Genomic DNA, 23,581 nt, shown 5'->3' with positions numbered 1-23,581 from the left:
TTTGATGTCAATTATTTAAAATTGACAATAGTAGTTTAAATTAAATTATTAAAATTAATTTTTAAATATGATATTACGTTTTATTTTAGTTATTATTAAATCATTTGAATCATTTATTCAACTGATTTTAATACTAACATCGTTTTTCTAAAACTGATGTATGTGTTAATATCACTTTTTGCAATTGACACATATTAAAATCAATTACACTAATTGATGTAAATAATAAAAATATTTGTATCAGTTATTAATAAAATGATGCAAATTATTTGCATCACCACTTTCAGAGTCATTTAATTAAGTGATGTAAATTTATTTTACATCATTTATAACTAATGCAAATATATAATATAAATGATGTTAAACAACCTTTATTTTGTAGTGTAAACCCTAACTTATAAGTATACTTTTGATTTTTTTTTTTGAAACTGGCATAATTTTGATTAAATTTCAGATATGAAAATCTGTTAATCTAAAAACTTAAATAGCTTCCAATCTGAAAAAGTTCAAATATAATTTTGAACTAAAGTAGTAGTAAAACAACAAAAACATTGAGTTTGAATTTATAAGTTATTTGAATATAAACATAAAGACATATGTTTATAACTTTTATAAATAACTTTTATCATATTATGTTAAAATTTTGATAAATGAGATTAATTACTAACTTTTATAAATAAAAATTAGTAAAACATAAATAATATGTTTAAATATTATTTTAGAGGAGAGAATTATATTGGAGAAGAGATTTATTATAATCTAGTGTTTTTTTTTTCCTTTTCAGTGAAAAAAATAAAGTGGAAAGAATAAATAGACTTATCTTTTCTTTAGATAGTCATCACACAGTCATTGTATTTGCATGAGAGAACACGAAGTGGATCGAAGACATTGTCCACAGAGAGAAACATGTCGAAAGCCTATTTTGCCATCTACTTTATGTACGCCAATGGCCTTAGAGCATCTGCATCGCAGTATGCTGAGCGTCTCTTATATTGGGAGGCCCACGATTTTTGACAAAACCGTCTTCAATTGTTGCAGAAGAAAAAACGTATATTGGGTGTATGATGTACTGTTTTGTGGACCCCATGATGCGTGGTGGTCCACAATTGGTTTTGTTTTTAATTTTTTTTTTTTTATAAATCAGAAAAATTAGAAACCCAACCACGTTTCTGGGATAAAGTTGCTCTTATGCAAATCTGCTGGATAGTGTAAATATGGAAACCTTCTTATTTTTAAAACAAATATGGAAACCTAATACGTAGAAATGGACCGACCATGTGCCTTTTATCCTCATCAATCTCTGAAAGCACCTATTTTATTCTACTATTTTTTTATTTATTATTATTATTCTTTTCTGTAAGTTTGTATGGCACAATCTTTTATATTAATTGAAAAACATAATGACATGTGAACTATATATGCTATATGTTATCATTAGAATAACTTTTAAATTGTTTATTAAATTGAGTCAGTTTATCTAACGTATACTATAGTTTTTACTAAAGTAACCATAAACTTAACTAGTAATTTACAAAAATGATTCTTCATTTTAAAACCAATAAGAACTATGCAAGTTCGATTTGAAGCTCCACTGAATTATGTTTCTAAATTATAATCTATATGACCGTACTAATGTTGAATCATAAAGTTCCAATAATTATTTATGTATATTCTATCTTTTGGTTTAATTTTATATTATTAAATAAATTTAACAATCATATTAACTATATAATAAAATTTTATATTTTTCGTATAAGTTATATCTTGAATTTTCCATACAGATGCATGTTAGTGCTACCATAACATTAATTTCATATATATAATAGATACTCGTGAGGATACATGGATCAAATTCTAGTCACATTTTAATTAAAATAATAACAAAAACATAAAAATATCACCAACTAGCTTTTTAAAGATCACCACCAACTAGCTTAGAAACCAAATTTGAAATTACAGTAAATCAGGGTTGAATCGTATTGCTTCGACTGCCATAAAATTAACTGCGATGCCCGATCAATACCATAATATTAGTTCGCGGTTACACTCTTGTTAATCGGAAGTTACAATGTATGGTAGCGTTTCTTTGGTAGATTCTGCATCTACAACCTAATGGAAACAACAAAGCTGCCAAAGGCTAACCAGTAAATCAATGGTCGATACAGAAAATCCCAAATGCCGTAATATGCGCACGTATTGCTTTAGATATTTTTATAGAAACACATGTGATGTTAAGAAAACAAACACTTGCGCAGATGATACTTGTTACTTGCTGGCTTCGACGTGTGCCAAATTTTAATAGCGAAGCAAATGCTATTTTATTAAAATTTTGTATAAAAATATTAAATAATTGTATGCAAAGCTTTACATTATTATAAATGATATGACAAGTTATGTAACTTATGTTTTTATTCATTTTCATCATAAATGAAATTTTTAGTTATCGTGTTTTAGCTTAATTTTGTATGTTTTGAAATGGAAAGAATATTTAGTAAATTATAAATATTATTTTGTATAAATTAAAATAAATTATAAATATTGATTTGTATTGTTATCGTTGTGTCACGATCCACACACCACACTGAAATTTGCATATTGTTTATGTATGATAATTTTAGACAAATGTCACAGAAAATTTAATTAAATAATTTAAAATTAAAATAATATATATATATATATATATATACATATATACATGTATATATAAATAGAATGCAGACAAATAAAAGAATCAAATGGCATCATTAAGGGGGAATTTGTTCACAAAAGTTTTACCATTAAAAAAAAATAGAAAAACAAGATAAAAGGAAAAAAAAATCACCTGAAAGATTTAAACTATTTCTGAACTGCCCATTTGAATTTTTTCCAGATTCTCATTGGTTCAATTTTTATTAAATTTAATCCTAATAACAAAATAAAGTAATAAACTAATGAAAAACTCTTGAAAAGAGCTTTATGGACGAGGATGCTCTAACATATACAGTACTTAACATTTCGGCCTCGGCGAAAAGAAACTACAAATCACGATTCATAGTTATTTAGTTTCTTGTTAGCAAACATATAAATTTAATGGTTGCTTATGATATCTCCGATGGTTCTCTATATTTTTTTCTATATTTCGTTTTAAAATAAGATAACTTTATCGTAGAATTGGATTTGCTCTAATAGTTAATTCTATAATAGAATTACTCTACAATAGAATAGAATATAGAGGAATGATGTTTTTTTACTCCAATATAGAGTAAAAAAAAAACAATTTGGAGAGTGGACTATGTGGAGAGTGGGACGAAACAAGAGATCATCTCTTCTTTGCTTGTTCCTACTTTTTCATAGTTTGGGAAAGTATGGTGACAGGCTTTTTGGCCATAGGACGAATCTTGACTGGTCTCTTACTCTTAATGCGATTCAGCAGAACAAGTTTAATCGACTTGATTCTATCCTAATCAAAATGATCTTCCAGACAGTCATTTATCACATTTGAAGGGGAAAAAATGCGACGCGACATCAGGGCAAATGGATGTCCACGGACCAGATGCGAAAAGTTATTGATAGGTCGACGAGAAACATAATCGTGTCACTAAAGTATGGTATGCAGCATCGAAACGCTGGATTTTTGCAAAGATGGTTTCAGCTTACTAGCTAGTTAAAAGATGGATTTTTCCATAGAATTTTCTCCCTTTATTTTCTATTGTATATTCTATATAGCCTGATTCTTTTGTAAATATATTTTTTCATATGATTGATCAATAAATTTGAAATTTCATAAAAAAAAATATTCTTCTATATTCTATTTTATTATAGAGTAACTCTATTATAGAGCTAATCATTGGAGCAAATATCGATCTATAATAGAATTACTTTATTTTAGAATAAAACATATAATAAAATTTAGAAGCCCATTAAAGATGGTCTTAGAAAATAAAATTCAGGCTCCGAATGAGAAAAGCAGATCAAGCGTTGCGGATCTAGCGGATCGAGCAGAACCAGAGCGAATCTAGCGGTCCAAAATGTATGTTTGAATGGAAAAAGTGGATATAAGCAGTCTAAAATAATGTACAAAATACATTAAAAATATTGTACAAATCTGAAATTATTTATATTACATTTTTTTAAGTAACAGTATTTTAAAATAATAATTTATAAATGCAGTAATTAAAAAAATAAATTCAAAAAGTAATAGAGAATTAAGTTAAACATATATATATATATATTATTTTGCGCTTTAATATTAAATATACTTAATTTTGAATGGTTAATATAATTATTTTTTTTGATAAAGTAATATAATAGTTTTGTGATTTCATATTAATCAACATATGAATTTTAAAATATTTATAAGTTTTTTTATAAAAAATATATTGTTAAGAGAATAAAATATAATGTAAAATAATAGGTATTTGGATATCTGTTTGGATTTGATTCAGATCTATTAAGGTTTCAGGTATTGGAGGCTAGAAATCTAAATTCCATTTTGGTATTTATAAATTTTAATTTATTTTTTGTTCAGATTTTTGCATAATGTATTTAAGTTTGGACATCCATTTAAATTATGTAAAAAATTAGCAATCCAAATATATCTTCTAAGTTCAAAGTAAAAATAATAATTCATAAATGCACTAGATAAAATGTAAGTGATATTCCTAGTGTACTATTATATACTATTAGAATTGTTTCATGTATTGTGATTAATATATTTAAGAAAATAAAACTAATTAAAAATAAATAAAAGATTGATCCGCTAGTTACACTCCAAATATTCACACCAAGTGGAGGGTCCAAACCATAATCTTCCATTCAACAAAATTGTTTATCTAGTTGTGATTAACGGAAGAGAGACCATAAACAGTAAGGTAATTATTTATTGTGAAGAAAAATGAAGAACCACAGGTGGATCGAAGTACACTTGCTATATGGAGTGTTCCAAGTGGTTCTTGCATTATATTTTAGTTATTTTAAACTCAATTATAAATTTAACTAAAAACTAAATTTCAACTATAATGTCCTTTATTTTATGTGCACTAGCTATAATAGTTACTAGATTTTGATCCGCGCTTTAAAAGCGCAGATTTATTATTTTTTTTTCAATTGAAAAATATTTAGTAAATGTCATATTTTCATATATTTGTGTTTTATTTTATAAAAGACTTAAACTTTTTATCTTTATTTATCGTATTTCATTTTAAATGACTATTTATGTTTAAAAAATTAAATTTTATTTCTTTAATGAATTAAGTTGGTATAACTCTGATAAATTAATTTTATTATGTGGTTAATATTTTAATAAAAAATTATATACTTTTAATAAAGATTTATGCTTTTCAATGAAAAAATTCAATTTTTTTATGAATGCTTAAACTATATTAAGAAAAGAAAAAAATAATGATTAAGAATAATTGAAAAAAAATTATTTGAACTTGGATTCAACAGCCCAAAAGAAAAAAAAATGTGAGAATTGGATCTGATTTCTTGATCGGCCCAAATGGCCCAAGAGAGATCTAATGTGGGCTGGATCCAAAAAAAATGACCCAATATAAATGTGTTATTAATATTACTTGATTGTCCTTAATGAATCATACAATGTTAGTAAAAAAAAGGCAGGCTAAGGTAAAAATGACAATATGATCCTGCTTTAATAGTATAGATTATGTAATTTATATCTTCTATTTTCTATTTTTTAAATGTATATACCAATCAGGCAAAAATAGTTATATATATATATATATATATAATTTTAAAGCTCAAAATAGATTTACATATGTGTTTAAATTATTATTTTTTATATTTTGAAAAATATTTATACTTACTCAAATTATTTTTCATTTATAAAGTATTTTAAACTAACTTTTTTTAATTATGAAAATAATTATTTCGTATTTGTAAAGTGATTTGAACCACTTTTTATCCACTTTCATCATTCAAACAAAATTTTGATCCTCTAGATCGGTTTGATATATACTTGAACCGCTAGATTCGCTTGATCTACTCTTATTTCGTTCAATCCACTCGATCTGCTAGATTCGTAAGGCGTGATCCATTTTTTTTATTTGAAGCCTCGGTAGATGGTAAAAAGGTAGATTGACCAAAAAAGAAGAATAAATGGTAAGGTATAAGTGTTACAAAAAAATGGTAAGGTATAAGTGTTACAAAAAAAAAAATGGTAAGGTATAAAAAAAGGTGCTGCTGTATGATATCAAATTAAACATCACGAGTAAATACGTATGCATGAATATAATAATCATACGCCGTATTATTGCGTGTGTATATAATGGAATGGCATTCATGAATCATGACACATCAGCTACTTTTCAGCTGTCAGTGAAAACTTGTTTTCGTTTCTTCCATCTCCCAATAAAAATTACCCAAACTACGAGTCCGCTTTCAATATTCCATTTTAAAATTACTTTTGTTTCTTCTATATTTAAAAATGATATTCAAATTAATTTAGAATTTAAAAGTGATGTTTTGTACTTTAATTAGTACTCTTTCCGTTTCTTAATGATAGACTTTCTAAAAAAAACATTTGTTTCAAAAATAGGTATATTTTGTGTTTTCTATGAAAAAATTATAAAATTCAAAAAAATTAATTGACTTTATTGAATTATTATTGGTTAAAAGTTATTGAAAAATTAAAAATAACAGAAAACAATACATTTATTATGGTATTTTAATGTATTTTCTTAATACGTGTGAAAATATTAAAAAGTATATCTTTTAGGAACGGAAAAAATATATTTTACTTAGAGCATCTTCAATCTCTCTATATATTTGTTTCTATAATAACATTTAGAGATAAAATCACTCAAATACTACTTTATTTCTTCCTTTAAAATAGAGATTGCTATTTTCACCTTTATATTTAAAGGAAAAAATAACATTCCTCTATAATAGAGGCATATTTTTTTATTCATAAAATGATCCAATAGCTTTTTACTTTAACAATTATAACTAAAGTAAATATATTTTAGTGAAAATTTACTGTTTATATAAACATATATTCATACTTTTTATTTACATAATAGTTTCTATAAAAATATTCAGTATAAATAATATCATAATTTTATGAATGTTAAACTAAATTAAGTTGGTTTTCAATTTTCACAAATAAAATGTACTATTTATAAAATTAGAAAATAATATATCAAGAATTGTTTTTTAGAAAAAAAAATAGATAAATACATTGGAAACAAATCCATCTCTATTATAGAATTCTTCTATTTTAGAAGAAAAAATAGAGAAATACATTGTAAATGATCTTAAAGCTAGAAAATTAATATATACAAATATAAATGATATAACTACTTTATCTAAAAACTTACTATAAAACTTAAAACTAAATAAAAATTAAACCAAAAAATAATAAATAAAATAAATTTTAATTTTTAATATGTATAAATAATCTTGAGTATTATATATACTCTTATAAAGTACCAAATGATATACAGCCTTTATTCATGAAAAGCTAATAATTTATCAACAAATAAACGTGAGAACTGATTTCACATCAACACAAAAACTGAAAACAAATAAACAACCCCATAAAAGACAACACATTTTGGTGATCAGCTCATGAAATAGGATTATACCTAATCAAAGAAACATGATACACAGAGACACGTATATGAATGCTTATAATTTTCTGTTATGGCTTCCTTGTTTTAAATTATGAGAAAGGAGCCCTATGAGGAGCACCTTTTCTTCTGCTGCCAAGTGAAAGAACCATTCCGGGAAAGTAATTGCTCTCTTTCTTCTTCTTTTTCTTTTTCTCTTTCTTATTACTATTGTTACCTTGCTCCGATTGATCTGAGATTACCATAATATCGTCGGCATCGTCCACCATTGTTGATATCTCTCCAAACTGATCGTGTCCGTCCATTCTCAAACTTGCAAACGTGAAATCCGATTCATCGATTCTATAGAGAATGCTTGATAGATCATCTCCTTGATAAATTAAGTAATCCACCTACATATAAATTTTAAAAAGTTATAATCTTTGCTAGGTAACATAATTGTGTCTTATAGTAAGATATGTGTTATTGAACATGATAGTTCATAACCTAGGAAAGTGCCCACTTTGTACTTTTCACATATGTGTTTATGAGAATTAAACAAATGTAACACATAATCCAAGGGAAAAATATAACATGATTACTATAAAGATGGAAAAACAGCTGTTTTCCAAAGTTTTGTCTACTATCTTTAGAGTAATGATCTGTTTTACAAAAAAAAAACTTTATGCCATAGTCAAAAAGTTGAAGCAAGTATTTTATTATATTATATTGTTAATTCTATTAGGATAAAAACAATAAACAAGTGAATCTCATGAGTTAATGGGTCTCACTTTGCCATTCATGGGTCAACTATGCCAGCAACTCATAACTAAATTTCCATGTTTTTTTTTCATTAAGGAAGATATTATTATTATTAGAAATCAATAAATATGACTTTTAATTTTCTTAGGGTTTAAACATTCAAAGTACACCAAATTCCAAAAAGAATATGTAACTGAAATTACCTTGCAAGAGAGAGAACAAAAGTGGAATGGTTCTTGAAGGATTCTATCACAAGTGAAGCAAACATTTGATGAGACCTTGGCTCTTGATTGTGGTCTTTGGTTTATGAATATCACTTTAGCTCCATTAATTGTATATGGCTGAATATTAAACTTCTCAATTAGTAACAAAAATTTCAACAATATATAAATAAAATTGAAAGCTCTGTATGAGAAGTTATTACCTGAACATATGAGCAATCTATGAGCTTCTCAAGATCACTCAGCCGAACGACATCGTGGTATACGTATCGTCTCACCTACCAATTCATAAACCAAAATGCTTTAACTGATACATATGAGCAATCTATGAGATTCTCAACAATTAGACCATCTCCAATGGTTTCTCTAATTTTTTCCCTCAAAATGAGTTTATGATTTGCTCCAATAGTTCTCCTCATTTTCTTCCCCGATTCTTAATATATTTATTTTGCAACTTTTTATTTATTGCAACTAACACCTTTTATTTTATAAGATTTTTAGATTATACTCACTTATTTTTAAATTCTACAATTTAACCAAACTTTAACTTATAAAAAGCAAATATTTATTACATTAATAAAAATACATAACAACATACAAAGTAATAGTAGAATTTTACTTAAATAGTACTATCACTATATTTTTTTCAACAAATGATCAATCAACACATTTCGAAGAGAGAAGTGTTTTCTATCTTATTTTCTTTTAATTACATATTATAATTTATAAAATTATTGGTAACTATATTTTAAGAAGTTTAATCAGTTTATACATATTGGATATAAAGTTATAAATGTTATGTTTAGTGTTAATGTTTTGTTTATACATAAAATAAAGATTGTTAAAAAGCAAAAGATCATTATGTAAATAAAAAAAGTTGGACATCAAAATGAGGTTGTGAATAGTGTTCTCTCAAATTTGAGGGAATACTATTCATATCCTCATTTTTTTTTCTCAAAATGAAGTATCATTGGAAATGAATTTTCTTTATTTTTTGATGTTTTCCCTCATTTTAATGCACCATTGGAGATGCTCTTAATGTTGCTAAAAAAAAAGATAGAATATTAAGTCCCCATTGGTTAACATTCGTAACTGCTTCAAAAAACTTCATCCTTCACTCCCCTGAAGCATTCCTACTACAGAGAATAGATTAAATCTTGCCTACATCTTATAGTGAGAGGCATGATTTCTGATTAGCACCAATAACCATTTTGGGGAATAGTAGAAAAAAGATTACTAATATTTTTAATAATAAAAACAAAAACTGTTGGAAAGAAGTAAATGGAAGTGAAGGAAGAGAAATTTGGTCAAAGCTTTGATGTTTTTTGAAAGCAACAGCTCAAGAGAAGTTGAGCAGAGAGAAGACAATAAATTTGGAGGAACCAAGCAAATTTTGAAAAGAGAAAGAATAACTAAAATATGAGAAAAGATACATACTATATATAGAAACAAACCAAATCTAAACAATAGACAATTCAAGTACTTGTATACATACATATACATACATCAATGATATATGTATACATACATGACATAGTGTTTACAATCTGGAATTTTGCTTTCAAGCTCTACAATTTTTAACTTAACTAGAGAAATGATCTTGTGACAAAAAAAAAAAAAACTAGAGAAATGATCTAAAGGGTTACATGTATGAAATTCAGTCTGAGTAAAATTCAAAAATGTAGAGAAAGTTTAGGAAGGTGATTTAAAGTGTCTTTTAAGAAGAACATTACAAAAGGAAAAAAAAATATTTGGGGCGAAGGAAAAGTTTATGATAATGAAAGGTCCATTTGAATAAAAAAGTTCTCCATAGTACAGTTTCCAAAAGCTCTCTAATTTGCATTAAAAAAATCTGAAAAGATGTTGGAGAGAAAAATTAAAACAGAAATATGTGCATGAATTCAAGAAAATATTAGTTGCACACAGCAACAAAATTAAGTAATATGTTTTCCATGAAATTGAGAATTTTCAGGGAAAGTTACCACGATTTTTTTAATTTTTTTGAGAAAAAAATACCAAGAAAATTACCAAGATCTTTTGACAATAAGAAACTGCAAAAAAAAAAAAAAAAATCCAAAATTACAATTCTTGAAATTTCGTGATATTTCTCAGTTAACTTGATGAAATGATTTTTCGTACATTACAGATTAGTTACCTGAAGAAGAGGATGGGATCGATGCGAAGGGAGGCAGTGAGGACAAACACTGAGACAACAGAGCAAGCAAAATACGTTCTTCTCGCTTTTACGGCGACTCTCATGGATCCCACAGCTCGAGAAGAAAGTTTCCGCAATTAATCCTTCAAGCCATGCAGGTTTAGTCGTCGCCGCCACCGTCATTATCATCTCCTCCTCCTCCTCCTCCTCTTGACCTTCTCTCACCATTTTTGTTAGACAAGATCCAGATGAGAAATTACTTAATTTCTAAAAACCTATTCTTTGCAAGAAGAAGAGAAAAACCCTAAGAGATTGAGATTTTGTTTGTGAGCTTTTGGACCAGGTGGGTTTTTTTTGTTTTTATTTTCGGTGTGAGAAGAATAGTGAATGTAAATGTTTATATATAATGAATGTGTGGATTGTTTTGTATACTTGTGTGTATGTAGAGGAGGTTCCAGAATTATTGTCTCTACTTATAGAGAGAGAAAGTATCGTTGTTGGGAGGAGAAAGAGAGAGAATGTCTTTTATTGAGAAAACGAAGTGTTCCCAGAAAGATCAAATATTTTTTCCATTGGCGAAAGATCAATTCTAACAGAGAGAGATGTGAAGTTGTCATTTACAAATGTAAGAAAATGTTTGACAAAGTGTTTAATCACGTGTGACAAAGTGTCATTTACAAATGTAATAAAATTATAAAAGCTTTTAATCAGTTTTGTTTTCATTACACAATAACTTATATTCGAAATTCGAAGTTGTTTATTTACCTTTACTGCATGGAACCAAAAGATTGGAGTGAGATCTTCACGAGGGGATTTGGTTACTTTCTTCTTTATAAACTTTTATTTTTCGCTGAACATCGACTCTCATTAACTAATAAAAGAATACAAAATTATAACTTCCACAAAAAAATTAACCACAAAATCAAAGATGTAATAGAGTATTGGCCAGAAACACTCGAGGGCTACCTACACTACATGATCAATCCTTAAAGAACTCATAAACCACAAAGAGAATAGATCCACTCTATAGAAAATTGAACCGTTGCTTAAACCTCATATACCACAAATTGCAAGATTAAAAAGCTGATCCTACATCATCGGGCTATCTTTTTCTTTTTTTTTTTGGTCGAATCATCGGGCTATCTTAAACTGAAAATTTCAGTATTAGCCCATAGTAGTTGATACCCGCAAGATTGGAATGCTACTCAGGATCAACCGCCACAACACCCTGTCGGTACATTTTTCAATCCAATCCGAAAACTCTAAAAGATGTGAACCAACACCTTGCAATCCCCATGAAAGACTGGGTAGAGGATTTTTCTCCACTTAAATTCCAACTTGCGAGCCTGCATAATCGAAAAATAAGAAAGTCTTCCAGATTCAACATTCATGGTGGTACTGCGAATGACTTGCACCAATACGTGTGTGCCACCAAAGTTTTACCTTTCGTTGACCAAGCAGAAGAGAGAGAGAGAGAGAGAGAGAGAGAGAGAGAGAGAGAGAGAGAGAGAGAGAGAGAGAGAGAGAGAGAGAGAGAGAGAGAGAGAGAGAGAGAGAGAGAGAGAGAGAGAGAGAGAGAGAGAGAGAGAGAGAGAGAGAGAGAGTCTTCACGTACTGTCTTCAGAGCATCTCCATTAGTAAACTCCCACTTGGGGTTCATAGAATTTTTTTAATATATTTTTGGTGGGGCCATGAATAGTGATGAACCTGTATCTATTTTGCTCTTCCATTGGTGAACCTGAAGACGGGGTTCTTAGGAAAAAAAAAATTTGTAATTTTTTTTAAAAAAGTTTTTATTCAATACAATGAGAATTCATGAACATACAAATATTATTCATTAGGATTACCAAACTTTAGCCAAATATTTTCGACTAAATCAGCTTTCAAACGATCATGTATCTGTTGATCTCGAATTTGATTGCGAATGGGAAGCATATTACTGATAATGGATGGGGTGTCCGTAGAGTACGAGAAATCAACCTGGGAACTTCTGCTTGACTCTCCTGCTTCGAAGTCAGATGTATCAAACAGAGTGTATCCGTGTCGTTCGTCCTCAACTATCATATTGTGCAGTATGACACAAGTTCTCATAATCCTACCTATCTTTTCCTTGTCCCAAATTCGAGCTGGGTTTTTAACTATTGCAAACCTCGCTTGCAATACTCCAAAAGCACGTTCGACATCTTTTCTGACGGATTCTTGACGTTCAGCAAATAGCTCTGCTTTAGGACCTTGAGGAAGTGGGATGGATTGGATAAATGTTGACCATTTCGGATAGATTCCGTCGGTAAGGTAATACGGGATACGATAGTTGTGGCCGTTGACCTTGAATTTTACTTTAGGAGCTCGACCTTGTAAAATGTCATCAAAAACTGGTGACCGATCAAGAACATTAATATCGTTGAGTGTACCTGGTAATCCGAAAAATGCGTGCCATATCCAAAGATCATGTGATGCCACAGCCTCTAAGACAATTGTCGGCTTTGCTGAACCACGTGTGTACTGTCCTCTCCAAGCCGTTGGGCAGTTTTTCCACTCCCAATGCATACAGTCAATGCTGCCTATCATCCCTGGAAACCCGCGTACCTCTCCAACATCGAGTAATTGTTGAAGATCTTCCGGTGTAGGGCTCCTTAGATACTCATCTCCAAAGATTTGTATTATCCCGTTATTGAAATTTTCTAAACATAAAAGTGCAGTACTCTCACCAAGTCGGAGATATTCGTCATACGTATCTCCAGGTTGTCCATATGCCAGCATACGTATAGCCGCTGTACACTTTTGAAGTGCGGAGAGCCCGTACCTTCCGTGAGCATTTCTTCGTTGCTTAAAGTATGGAACATCATTATTTAGCCGATCAACAATGCGAAGAAACAACGGCTTATTCATTCGAAAACGTCGCCTAAACATTTGCGGTGGGTATGTAGGATTTTCACTGAAATAGTCGTTCCAAAGTATATTGTGACCTTGTTCCCGATCTCTTTCGATATAAGCTCGTCTCTTCGGTTTTTTAGCTTGAACATCAAATACTGACTCGAATGCATGATCAAATTGTTGGTCAAACATTTCTTCAAAAGCTTCGTCTAATCTTTGATCAACACCATCAGACGACGAGGAAGACATTGTATTTTTGGGATTAGAGAAATGAATAACTTTTTGAGTTAAGTAATTGGGAATCTGGCTAAGTTTTTGGGAAAAAAAAAGGTTCAGCGCGTTGTGGCTGATCACTATTTTCTATACGGAGGTTTGAGGAGTGTTCAGTGATGGATTGTTGGTTAAGTGTTTTTGGGGAAAAAAAGTGATAAAAGTTGTATACAACTCCAAAGACAATACCACAAGAGCGAAAGGAAGGAGAATATTGTAGATTAAGAGATAATCGATAGAAGAAAAGAGAGATATAGTTTATATAGAGTGCAGAGAAGCAAGTTACATAACCCGTGAATGAAAAAACAAAGTGTAGAAAGCAACAAAATTCTACACTTTCCCGTGAAGCAAACATACATAGTACATTCCCGTGAAGCAAACAGACAACCCGTGAAACAAACAGACGCTCGAGTTGAGTCAAACTCCTGCGCCAGACAAGCACCTGTGACCTGCACAACAAGACAGAACAAGCAAGTTAAACCAACAGTTATGTAGTAAAAGCAAAAGAATGTACTAACAAGATCAAAGCGGATACAAGCAACTAACTTCAATGTCCAGAACTAGCAACCTACTAAGTGTTACAACAATACGTAAGTTCTAAACAAATTTACGGCACTAACAAGATCAAAGCAATTCGGTTATGAGTTTGTTCATCAGAGACACTTCTATTTCAGATAGCGTCTCTTTATGGGCAAGGAGACGTTCAAGGAGTCGGTGTTTGGATATGTTCTCTTTCACAACTAGCATGCTCTCTAATTGATCATACGCAGCTTCATTCCCATGCTTCTTGCGTTTGGCTGCTTTGGAAGCCTTAACACCAGGAGGCCTAACCTCTTCCAAGTCAGGCACCACCTCCGCAGGTTCCTTCCTTTTGTCCTTTGCACCATCTTTGTTTCCACAGTTTGATCTCCATTTTTGATCAAACCGTAGCTCCCTCCACGCATGTTCAAGGCAGAACTTTGCGTGGTAGTCATTTTCGAAGATGTCATGGGCAGCCTTCATGACATCGTTATCATTTTGGCCACTAGCTTGTTCCTTCACTGCCGCCTCATAGCAACCCACAAACTTGCACACCTGCTCATTCAACCTTCCCCACCGCTGCTTACATTGACTTGCCTCTCTAGTGGGTAAGCCAGTTAGCTGAGGGCTCGAATTGTAATACTCTTCTATCCTCTTCCAAAACGCTCCTGCCTTCTGCTCATTACTCACTATGGGATCCTTGCTGGTATTCAACCAAGCACTGATGAGGATAGTGTCTTGTTTCGTTGTCCACTTCCTCCTTTCCACGGGTTTAGGATCTTCAGAGGTCTGGCTACTAAACCTAGGAATCTAAGGGGACTCTAAGTCTATTGTTTGAGTGTTCTGAGAAGCTAATAGGGTAACAAACTCGGGAGAGTTCTGGTAAAAGGGATCCATTTTGGTTTCTATGTTGGTGTTTTTAAGTTGTTGTGCGTTTTGAGAACATTGTTTTGCTATCTTTTTAAACTACTTTTTGCTCACACAATTAAACAAAATCTAACTACCAAACATTCATTATAGTTAATAACACAACAACATTCACACAGAGCATTCATTACACATCAACTCAGTTTTTTGAAAGGAAATTATAGGAAATCAAATCAACCATTCATCACAGCGGCCAACCAACACAGAATTAATGCAAGTTTTTGAAAGACAATTATAGGGTTTGCTTTAGCTTAGTTCTAGTTCAGTTTCTTTTAGCCTTAAAACAAGAACTACAACGAGTTCTAGTTGAACAAACACTAACATTCAGTTACGCTTAAGCTTAATACCAAGAACTAGTTGTAGTTGAACAAACTCTAACATAGAACTTCATTTTCTTTTAGGTTTAAAACAATAACTATTAGTTCAGGTTGAGTGTTACCTTTGGGTTTCATTCGAAGCAGAGCTTCTCCAAGGTTTCGACATGAGCAGTGAGGTTATCAACCTGGCCAGTGAGAAATTCAACCTGTGCCTAGACATGGAAACGGGAATCGAACAGTGTTAGTGACTTAATATTAACTACAAATATTAACTACGTTATTGAGATTCACTAACCTCCAGTGTCTCTATCTTTTTATTGAGATCCGGCACCCCCTTGATCACCTCCTCAGCCTCCTCCAACCGCTTACTCAGGCATTCCATCTTCTCCATGTCAGTGACCTGAACATGGAGGTTATCAACCTGCACAGTGAGGATTTTAACCTGTGCCTGCACATGTAAACACAAGTAAAAGCGTGAGTGACTTAATAAAAGAGGACAAATATGAGAGACTCAAAAGTATACTTAACTAACCTCGAGTGTCTCCAGCTGATTATTGAGCTTTGGGACCCCGTTGATCACCTGCTCAGCCTCCTCCACCCGCTTAGTCATGCGTTCGATCTCCTCTTGGACACCAATCACCCATGGCTGGCGATAATGGAACCCATCACCCTTGTTTACAATATAAACACAAGTCAGAATCATTTCGATAATTATTTTTAACTTAAACAAACAGCCTTGTTTACCTGGTAATTTTTGCAAGTGAAGAAGCGCTTGCCAGGAAGAGTGTCGTAGTCCTCCTTCCCCCGGACCTCGTCAATGATTCTCCCACCACACGGACACCTTGTCGGAATCCCGTATTCCGAGTCAGCAACATATCCTAGCATGTTGACGTAGTCCTTTTCCCTCTTTGTGTCTCTTCTATCTTCCCTGAGATCCATCTGAACCACAAAACCATATTGATTAGAACAGAATGACAAAACAAACTGTTGAAACCATGCCTAAATCAAACCCGCATGACGCCTTACACCCATAAAACGAAACCCCCTAACCGGTTTACAACTCTATCTCGAAACCCCCAAATCGATTTAAGAACCCTAAACCCCCAAATCGATTTCGAATCCCCGATAAAGAAACTCTAAATTGAACCGGTAGGAAGATTTACAACCATAAATCAAAAGCCCCTAAACGATTTACAACTCTTATCTCGAAACCCCCAAATCGATTAAGAACCCTAACTCCCCGAATCGATTTCGAGATCGCTTTGGAGCCCAAAATCGATTCTACTATACCGTGAAAGTACTCGATACGCACCTGAGCTAGTGGAGGAGACACGCCGTCGTCGATTAGATGGAAAAAAGCTTAGTCGTCGCCGTCGCTCGACAAATCGCCGCAGAGAGAAAGAAACTTAGAAATGAGGAAAAATGAAAGAGATATCGAGAGACCCGTGTTTCGTCTTCGTCAACACAAAAAAGTCCTCCCAATGAGGTGTTGCCACGTGGTATGAACCCGTATCATACGGGTTCACTCTGGCGAACCGGTTCACTGAAAATAACCCATTTTTTTAATTTAAAAAGTATTTCGGCCCTATGAATCTGAGCCCATGAACATCTTCTGATACTCTAATGGAGATGCTCTCAAGAATTGGATATGCTTTTCTATTGTTGATATCTACAATCTACTTCTCTCCTCGCTTCTGGTTAGGTTGGATTCAGGTCTCACTTATTTTTGTGATGGCCGGGGCAGGATGCCTTACCGCCACTGCATGTTGCTACGCAAGTTTCCTCCGATAATACATCTGTTTTTTTTTTGAACTGAGGCTTTCTACCGATAATACATCTGTTTCTCGGTTTGTTCGATGATTAGTTAGTTTTTTCACAAATGAACTAGCTTAAATCTGTCTACAGGTGGCCAAAAGCTGAAAACTTAACTTCTCAGATTAGATTTAGTTTTAGTCTTGTTGGTTATAGCATTAAACCTAAGTTATGTATTTAAGAGTTTATTATATTTTTGGCGTTCTTTCTTTAGATAAGATTTTGCCTTTTTTGTAGCCGCAGATTTAAGGTCTCTTGCTTTTTTTTTGTAATTGAACTCACATACTTGACAAAATGAGCTTTACTAAACTAATCCCCTACTCCTTGTTATTTGCAGATATAAATATTGCAAAACTGAATGTAGGGTAACAATTTAAATCCAAAATAAATAAATTATAAATTTTAGCTGCATTGGATCTTATAATTACTAGTTTTCACGATAGTTTAAAAATAATTCACAAATGTTTTTGTACTTCTTCTTATAAAACTATTTATTTATGTTTTGTGTGTATATATAATCATAATGCCATCAATATAAAGAGAATTGACAAGAATACAGGATCAATAGATTTTGTTTCTTCAAATTGAGAATTTTGTTTTCGTGCATGTTATGAGCAATATAAACCTTTTTTTTATTTATCAAAGAACAATATAAACGTATACTCTGTAAACCTGAATGCCAGGATTTTGACATGAAAAAGATTTCGTGGACTTGTAATAAAAATGTTAGACTAAACTAACACATGAAAATAGTATAAAAGCCAAATAATTTTTTTTTCAAAAAAAAAAAAAATAAAAGCCAAATAATAAATAAGAATGAGAAAGGAAGAGAATACAAGAGAGCATGGATGGCAGAGACGTTGGCCTTGGCAAGAGTGATGTTCCTTTTCTAAAAGCTTTTTAAGTACTTCTTACCTCGATTCCTTCTTAATTCATTTTCGTTTTTTTTTTCAATATTTAAATATAACTAACCTTTTCATCTTCAGTATAGTTAACCTCTTTTATCAACAAAATAAATTCAAAAATGTAGACTGATTTAGTTGATTAAATTGGTGATAAAGATTTTACAAAACAAAATATAACGGTCTTGCTTGTATGTGAGATCAATGACAATTATCCAAATTTTCGAGAATCATAATGTCAAGTATATGTGTATCTAAGAAGACAGCTATAATTATTGCCTTATTGGAGTTAAAATTCACAATTAATGTATTACAAAATAAGTCTTAAATTTAGAAAGTGGTGAGATATAATATTTGTGAATAGATCTTTAATAAGATAATTTTCTTGAATTAGATTTAATATTGATGATTAATATGACAAATACAAAAAAAAACAAAGAAAATAGAGTGTATTATAAATATCCAAGTAAATAGGTAAAATTTATCTGTAAAATGATGATTTTGGTTAACTTTTTATATTCTTTAACTCGATCTAACTACTTTGTATATTTAAGGTGTATGTACCGTATTTTAATTTGAGGATCTCGAGTTGTTGATTTATCTCATTCAAATTATCCTAAGGAGTGAATTACTCTCTCAAATAAGATGTTCAATTGTAGTATCTAGAGATCGAATTCTCATGGAGCTAGGGAACCTAATAAATTTATTTAAGTTGATTAACCTAGGTTTATTATTATTAAATGTAAAAGACAGGTTTGTGAACAAGTTAATTGCTCGATTGATTGATTGGAGTTTTGGTACTTAGATGAAAGTAGTTAGACTTAGGGCTTTTATTCAGGTAATCATGATTATAATTCTACAGATGCCTAATAAGTTGTATGCATGATATTATAGAGCTCAACACTTAATAACAAACCATTAGGCTTTCGCTTTCTAGGTTTGTCTATTGACCAGTATCGGTCGATGATTCTATAGTAATATCGATCGATACACTTGTTGAAACGTCGACCGATTATTCAATAGGAATATCGATCGACGCTTTTGGTCAAGCAATAATGCACGGGTTGAATATGCTCACTAAGCTTCCTAGATCAGCTATCGCCTTACTCTAGCAATTTTAGCTCAGTTAGGATGGATTCATGGTGAGATGCAAGCTAACGCTTATCTACAACTCCTAGGAAAAGTTCTAGGTAGCTAATCTAGAAACATGCATTAATGATAATCCTAGAGCTGAATATCACAACTTAGCATTGTATAGTTAGGGCTAATCATAACCAATTTAAACCATAAATCTAACAAAGATAACTACTCAGACATGGCTAAGTAATTCATAACAGCAATAAGGAATAAAAACTACATAGATAAATAGATAGATATCAATGGAGTTCCAATCACAAATCTCTTTGGATCTTCTCTCCAATCTACTAAAATCCTAGAAAACCTTTGCTGTGAAAATAATAAAACAAGAAAGCACACTTTTCCTCCAACATGTTGGCAAAGCTTATATAATTAGGTTAAAACTCGTCAGGAGTAATCTTGTAAATTGGTGAAGACTTGGGCTCTAAGTCGACTAAGACCAAACGGGCTTTTTGCGCACTTCGCTGTCGATCGATGTCACGATGTGAACATCGATCGATTATTCGTCTTTATTATCGATCGATGGTCGTGCTCGATGGTCATCTCGGGTGCTCACTCCAAATATCTCTAAAATGCTCTAAAATGCTCCAAAATCATCACTTTCTTCCAAATCACTCCTGATCCTATAAATATACTAAATAAACTCTATAATATAATAAATAGTAGTTAAAACACTTATAAACCATGGGTAAAAGTGGTTCAAATCCATGGTCTATCATTGATAAGTGCTTGATTGCAAAGTGATTTGGTCTTGAGTTCCACTCCCTCTGTTCCTAAATATAAGATGTTTACGTAAAAACACGCATATTAAGAAAATCGTTTTTTTGTCTAGAAAATATCATTAAAACTATAAATTAATGTTATTCAACCAATTAAAAAATAGATTATCAAATAGATTAGTTACACAGTTTTAAATAAAGTAAAAAATTGCTTAGAAATTTGAAAACATCTTATATATTCCAACATCAAAATTCTTTAAAACATCCTACATTTAGGAATGGATGGAGTATTTTTGAAGATGGCTACCTCGAATTAATAGGTAATCCTTTAGACAAAATAATTGGGTTTTACTGATAACCATATATATATATATTATCGAATGTTCATCTTGAATGAACTTTTAGTATGCTAAATTTATGAGATAAATCATGTTCCAACAATAATTTTTTCTAAAACTGGAGAAAATGTTTCAGTCTTATATTTTTATACATTTGGTTTTGGGAATGAAAAACTCTTCTAATTGATGGCGTGTTCCCTAAATTGACTCAATACATCCCGAAAATACAACAGATTATTCTCAACGCACAAGATGCCTTTGTCTGGCTACCTAGCAGCTTTGGAATCTACCCTGCAAAATCAGGATAATTCTCCACCCAAAACCAATCCAACCAATCGACAATCCCAGTCTCGGTTCTGAGTACTTCATATGCATCCACAACAATTAGAGTAAGCAACTTAAATGGTAGCACCACACAAGTTTTACTATCGCCTATTGAATCTTTTGATTGGAAGAAAGCCATTTGGAACCCTCCCCTTAATCCAAAGATTAAGATGTTTTATGGAAAGCAACTCAAGAGGCTTTACCAACGGGAGTTAATCTCCAAAGACGAGGCGTACTATCCAACACAAACTGCTGTCGCTGTGGTCTTCAGGAATCCACCCTCCACATTTTCATACAATGCGGCTTTGCCCAAGAAGTTTGGAGCTACGGACCCTGAATGAGCCGATCCTCACAACCCAGTATCACACTTTTAAGGACTTAATATGGGAATCAAGGAAATGGATCACACTACCCCCCTTCGGAATCACTATAAGTGCTTTTGCATGGATCTGTCGGGCGATTTTGGGCGCTTGAAATCAAACCCTTTTTCAGAATCGATCCTTTTCTCCTCAGGAAACTTTCAACAAAGCAATTGCCGCTGCTAGAGAATGGGAATTGGCTCAACCTGCACCAGTAGCCCCATCAATCCGCCCACCCCCACGATCAAACTTCCAACAATTATCACCGATCTGATTCGTTGTAACACAGACGCAGCTTGGAAAGTAGAATCGGGAGCAGCGGGACAGGGCTGGATCTTCTCAGATGCCACGACGCCAGAAATTGATTGCGGATCACTCTACAAAAAACATGTATCATTTCCTCTACTCGTTGAAGCTTTGGCGATAAGAGAAGCTCTCATGCATGTGATCTCCCTTAACATCAATCACATCTGGGTACGCTCAGACTCGAAGTGCTCATCGGACCAATCCACCGGAATCAAGGATCGACGGAGCTCTATCGGACATCGCCGGTTTATCTTCTTCCTTCACCTCTTATTCTTTCTCCTTTATTTCTAGATCTTGTAGTGAGCCAACAGATAGCGTGCTCAAAAACTGCTTGAACCCTTGTTTGTCTCTGGATGGACATGTTTAAGTCCAACCTCTTATTTTTATAGTAAGCGTTTAAAAAAAAGTACATTTGGTTTTGGCTCACATCTGAACTTGAGGGAAAATATCTGATGTACTTTTTCCAGTTGCAACATTACTGTATAATTCTTTTCACAAATTGATTTTTTTTTGGACGTCGAACGGTCATTCTGTTACTCAAGCTGATTTATTATTCAATAATATATTAATAATATTAATATCCATTATTGGTAATTTCCTTGTATGTATAGATATAACCCAAATTGTTCTGGTTTAATATTTGATAAAAAAATAGATATACTAAAAAGAAGTTGGAATTGACATGTTGTACTGGGAGACTGGGAGTGATACCCGAGTCCTGTTTTGGTTCAGTGATAGAAATATTCTTTGTAAAATATTAAAAATTACTTATACAAAAATGTTGCAAAAAAAAAAAATTATAAACCAGTTGCAGAATTATTATTTTTTGGCAGAAACTTTACACAATTTATTTTCTCTTTCAAAGTAACCTAACTTTATTTTATTATAATGCAAGATTGGTCTGATTAAGCATACACAAAGTTAGATATATTATTATTTATAACAAATGGAATCTAAATTGAAACCCTTGTTAATCTATGAGGATGTAGAAAACTATTATACAAAATTGTACAGTAACTATAAACAAGATGATTCTCATGTGCTCTGAATGTAAATATTTATAAAATAATCAAAACATAATAACTATAATAATCAATTAGTGATTTAATTTTTTATTTAAAAATTATAATTTCTATAATTTATTGGTATGCAAAGTAAATACAAAATTTTATTAAATATAATTATGTTGTTTTTATTTAAATCCGTGATTTTAAATATATTAATCTGTATTAGTTTAATTATTAATTAAATATCTACGTAACACTTAAAATCACTTAAATTTTGATGAATACACCCATACAATAGGGAATACGTTTGTTAGAGTACTAATCTTTATTTCTTAGAGCATCTTCAACTTACATTCAATTTTCATTCTAAAATGGAATACGGAGTGAAAAAAATTTCAATCCTAATTGTCAAATAGAAAAACAACCGCAATGTATCCGGTTATTTTTGTTTTTGACAATTGATATTATAGAGTGAGAAATAAAGTAAGATTGAAATTTTTTTCATTCGGTATTCTAATTTAAAATGAAAAATGGAATGTAAGTTGAAGATGCTCTAAGAAATAAGGATTAGTACTCTACCAAACGTAGTCCCCGTATATATATATCAAAACTTCGATCATTTGAACATTATCTATATGTTTATTCAATTTATTATTGCAGATAATATTAGTACAATCTTTTATCGAACGAAGCGCAGTGCATATTCTGCAGTTGTCGCTGTGACCTGCCTGGGAGGCTCATCCCCTTTTTGGCTTTAACAATTATTTTAGTAGCACCGTTAATTACTCGAAGTGCCCATTAAGAGTCTGAAATTTGAAAACTACACCTTCTATTTTATTTTTTGAAAATTACACTTTCTTAAATGTAAATTAACATTTTTACCCAAAATTAAATATTTCAATAATTGATATATAAATTCGAAATTAATTATAATAGTATTATTATAAGTATTTATATTTAAGATAAATATGTGTGTTGAGATAAATATGTTATTTTACCATTTAAAATTTACAATAACAAAGATAAAATAAAGTAAACAAATTACGATTTGTTTTGACTTTACCATGAAGTTTACATAAAGTTTA

The 23,581-nt window shown here is 31.3% G+C and overlaps 3 protein-coding genes across 3 annotated transcripts; all 3 read right to left on the bottom strand.

Annotated features, from left to right (window-relative positions):
* Positions 1-7,484: 7,484 nt before the first annotated feature.
* On the bottom strand, positions 7,485-11,074 carry LOC106426493 (protein RGF1 INDUCIBLE TRANSCRIPTION FACTOR 1-like). The gene is made up of 4 exons (XM_048736587.1): positions 10,686-11,074; positions 8,734-8,808; positions 8,513-8,650; positions 7,485-7,960 (listed from the first exon to the last, which is right to left on the bottom strand). Exons 1-4 carry the CDS (start codon positions 10,911-10,913, stop codon positions 7,661-7,663), a joined length of 741 nt encoding a protein of 246 aa, XP_048592544.1. The 5' UTR covers positions 10,914-11,074; the 3' UTR covers positions 7,485-7,660.
* An 812-nt stretch (positions 11,075-11,886) lies between these two features.
* On the bottom strand, positions 11,887-13,808 carry LOC106369729. Its single transcript, XM_048735485.1, has 4 exons — positions 13,097-13,808; positions 12,666-12,916; positions 11,969-12,031; positions 11,887-11,913 (listed from the first exon to the last, which is right to left on the bottom strand). Exons 1-4 carry the CDS (start codon positions 13,806-13,808, stop codon positions 11,887-11,889), a joined length of 1,053 nt encoding a protein of 350 aa, XP_048591442.1.
* Positions 13,809-14,453: 645 nt separating this feature from the next.
* Positions 14,454-15,245, bottom strand: LOC111201247 (glutathione S-transferase T3-like). Its single transcript, XM_022692877.2, has 2 exons — positions 15,217-15,245; positions 14,454-15,150 (listed from the first exon to the last, which is right to left on the bottom strand). Exons 1-2 carry the CDS (start codon positions 15,243-15,245, stop codon positions 14,454-14,456), a joined length of 726 nt encoding a protein of 241 aa, XP_022548598.2.
* Between the last annotated feature and the right edge of the window lie 8,336 nt (positions 15,246-23,581).

Source organism: Brassica napus, chromosome A7, assembly GCF_020379485.1.
Source record: "Brassica napus cultivar Da-Ae chromosome A7, Da-Ae, whole genome shotgun sequence".
NCBI classification, from domain to species: Eukaryota; Viridiplantae; Streptophyta; class Magnoliopsida; order Brassicales; family Brassicaceae; genus Brassica; species Brassica napus.
Note: the sequence above shows the minus strand (reverse complement) of the source record. Positions and strands in the feature narration are given on the sequence as shown.